We start from the raw sequence: 1,685 nt of genomic DNA on the forward strand, positions 1-1,685 counted from the left end.
TTTCATTAAATACCCCGAAGAAATATACTGTAACTAGTTGGAAAAATATGGCCAAATATGTACAGCCTTACTTCAATGCTATTTTTAATGTGGGTTTCAATTTATTTGAAATTTTGATTCCATCCAAACCAACAAATGAACCTTTTATTTCATTATTTGGACATCAAGTGATAACAATATTTAGTATTATTCTTATCATGGAAAGAAAAACGAGTAAAAAAATATCCAAATCATGCAAATTGCAAATACACAGACACAAAAAGATAATTAATAAACAAAGTAAATGTATTACGTGGCCTTAAGAGCCTTGTCAATCTTCGTCGGGGTTGTGTAATAATTCTTTGCATGGAAGTCGAGGAAGAGAGCGAAAAGCGAGACGCCGAAAGCGGCGTTGAAGGCGGAGCCCCAGAATCCGGAGCAACCGCCGGAGGAGGAAACAAAGTGCAGAAACACCGTCCGAAGCCACATCGAAACTCCGATCACGAACTGCAACATCTGAATACTCGTCACCACCCTCTTCCACCTCGGCCGCCATCCCACGGCCGACACGAAGTAGTATCCGTACATCACCACGTGGACGCCGGAGTTCAAGAACACCACCGCCGTCGTCAGCGACTGCGACGTGTCGAGCCAGACCCGCCCCATCACCACCGCCATCGCGTGGTGGAACACGTGGAGCCCCGAGAGCCGGCGCCGGTGGCGGCTGCCGGAGAGCAGGATGAGGAGGGTGTCTCCGAACTCGAGGAACTTCGAGAGGTACGCCACGTGGGCCCAGAAGAAGAGCGGGCCTCTCGCCGGAGTCCCCGGGGCGAGGCAGAATACCGCGTCGTGCGGGGACGGGGCGGCGGCGATGGAGAGCGCGGCTCCGGCGGACATGAGGAGAGAGAGTAAGAGGAGGACGAGGCTGTGGACGGCGGAGACGGGGCGGAGGATGGCCGGAGGGACCGCCGGAGGAGAGACGAAGCCGACGAGGACGAGGTAGGCGACGATCGACGTGGCGGTGAATTGGGGAGAGGAGCCGAGCGTGCGAGGTGGGTCCCACTGGAAGCTGAGGATGGCCGGGTGGTCGACGAGGTATCGCCGGAGGGTCGCCGTGAAGAAGGCCATTGAGTGAGGGTATGAATTGGAGTAGTTGGCTCTGCATGAGTGCATACTATATATATATATATTATATGTATCGTAGCATGCCCTCACAAGCCACGTATACCGCCCTAAAGACACTTGATTAATATAATTAATGTATTAGTAAAAAATTTATGATTGTTTTTTTAAAGTGTTCTAGTTAAATAGCTATTACAAAAATTAATAAATACTTTTTAACAGCTTGAGTTTTTCTAGCATTCGCGAAATAGGAAAGAAAAAAAAAATATTCAAATAAAAAAATAAGGGAAAATATCACGAGTATCCCTCGTGTTTAATCGAAATGCGAGATTTATCCCCTCTATTTTTTGAAATATCAGACATATCCATTCAGTTTAATATAAATAACATATACATCCCCTAAAAAATGTTATATTACAAATATCACAATTTTTCGTTTATTTTTTACAAAAAAATAATTTGAACTCCCCAAAATACCCTTAATGAAATAATTTTTTATTTTTTATTCTATACAAAAAAAATTAAATTAAAAAATTTCTTTATAAAAAGTTAAGGATTTTTTTTATAAAAAGAGATTTTGATTT

At 43.9% G+C, this 1,685-nt stretch overlaps 1 protein-coding gene across 1 annotated transcript; it reads right to left on the bottom strand.

The window, feature by feature from the left end:
- Nucleotides 1–288: 288 nt before the first annotated feature.
- LOC149387011 (uncharacterized) lies at nt 289–1,107 on the bottom strand. The gene has a single exon (XM_089621540.1). The coding sequence runs from the start codon at nt 1,105–1,107 to the stop codon at nt 289–291; it is 819 nt and encodes a 272-aa protein (XP_089477666.1).
- Between the last annotated feature and the right edge of the window lie 578 nt (nt 1,108–1,685).

Source organism: Urtica dioica, chromosome 8 (assembly GCF_054948205.1).
Source record: "Urtica dioica subsp. dioica isolate 48M chromosome 8, U.dioica_male_clone48M_v1_H2, whole genome shotgun sequence".
NCBI classification, from domain to species: Eukaryota; Viridiplantae; Streptophyta; class Magnoliopsida; order Rosales; family Urticaceae; genus Urtica; species Urtica dioica.